Genomic DNA, 1,316 nt, shown 5'->3' on the forward strand with positions numbered 1-1,316 from the left:
ACAGCGATCTAGAATCGATCCTCGGAAGTATTTACGGAGATTTTGATCTTTCGGACATCGGTGATTCCAAATTAGGTAACTATTAAATTATAATCCTTTGGTGAATATATATTGCGTAGTACGGGTAACTGCGTCACAAAAAGTAACGAGCTTGCACAAGAGGCAAGACGTTACTACTGTTTAAACAAAAAGAGCTTGCACTGGAGGCAAGACTTAAATTTAACCAGAAAGAAAATTAAAATTAAAATTGTTCAAATATACCCTGTTTACGAAATATAACGAGATTGCACTGGAGGCAATACTTTCTAATTTTTCGATTCTCATACTTAAGAGCTTGCACTTGCGGCAAGACATTCGTTTATAATTGGAAAGCGCTTCCAATTAAATTAAATTAAATTAAAAATGAGCTTGTACTGGAGACAAGACACATGCCATTTTTAGGAAAGGTTCGATTAAACTAAAACTTACATTTTTCTCATTTTAGAATCGATTAAGGGGGAACTTGCATCAAAAGACCCAATCGAAAGTGACATTGAGATCAATCAAGCGTATAAGGACATCCTCGGCGAGGATCCTTCCGTACCGAAATGTCTGGATTTGTCTATCCATCAGGTAATCTTACCGAGGCTTAAGTTTTGGTTAAAAAAAAAAAGGCCTCCCTTGGAAAGTGTCAGATGAATTGCTGACAAAATATAAAAGGAATGATTTATTGGAGGCTCCGAAAATGAATTCTGTCATCGAGTCAAAAATGACAGCTGCGGCAAAAAAAAAGGGATGGTTACAAAAAGCATGTGCAGAATGCGATTGGATCGGCTTTGATGGCAGTAGGATCCGTTCTTTCTACACTGATTGTAGAAGATGAAAGCATCGACCCCACGCCGATATTCGAAAATCTTTTTGATGCCTTTAAGATTTTGTCTGACGTTATTACAAGCAATCAGTTGCCAGGAGGGCAACGGTGACGCCCGGATTCAATAAATCCGTGAAAGAAATTTTGGACACATCCAAGCCAGACGAATTCCTCTTTGGGAGGGACCTAGTAGACAGACTAAAACAGGCCAAGGCGATTGAGAGGCTAACGGCTGATGCTAAGCAGCCTTCCATAAGCGAATCCAAAAAACTGGGAGCGCCGCCCGGGATTCAGGCCTGGGCCTTTCCCGGCGGGTCCAGCTTCCCAGTTCAGGCCCTGCCTGCAGTTCCGAGGAAACCGAGGGGGAAGAAGGCCCCCGTTCCCGCCGAAGCAGCAGTTTCCGAAAGCCGAGGCGCAACAGAACAAGTCTCCCAATGCGAAGAAGAAGTAGGAAACGTAAGTAAGG

The 1,316-nt window shown here is 42.4% G+C and overlaps 1 protein-coding gene across 1 annotated transcript in view; it reads left to right on the top strand.

Annotated features, from left to right (window-relative positions):
• The window catches only part of LOC117179448, a 1,227-nt gene extending 317 nt beyond the window's left edge, over positions 1–910 (top strand). The window contains exons 2-3 of the mRNA XM_033371274.1: positions 5–75; positions 485–910. Coding sequence (XP_033227165.1) covers positions 5–75; positions 485–678 — 265 coding nt within the window. The 3' untranslated portion in view covers positions 679–910. The remainder of the gene's footprint in view (positions 1–4; positions 76–484) is intronic.
• The last annotated feature ends 406 nt before the right edge of the window (positions 911–1,316 follow it).

The sequence above is a fragment of the Belonocnema kinseyi genome, chromosome 1 (assembly GCF_010883055.1).
Source record: "Belonocnema kinseyi isolate 2016_QV_RU_SX_M_011 chromosome 1, B_treatae_v1, whole genome shotgun sequence".
NCBI classification, from domain to species: Eukaryota; Metazoa; Arthropoda; class Insecta; order Hymenoptera; family Cynipidae; genus Belonocnema; species Belonocnema kinseyi.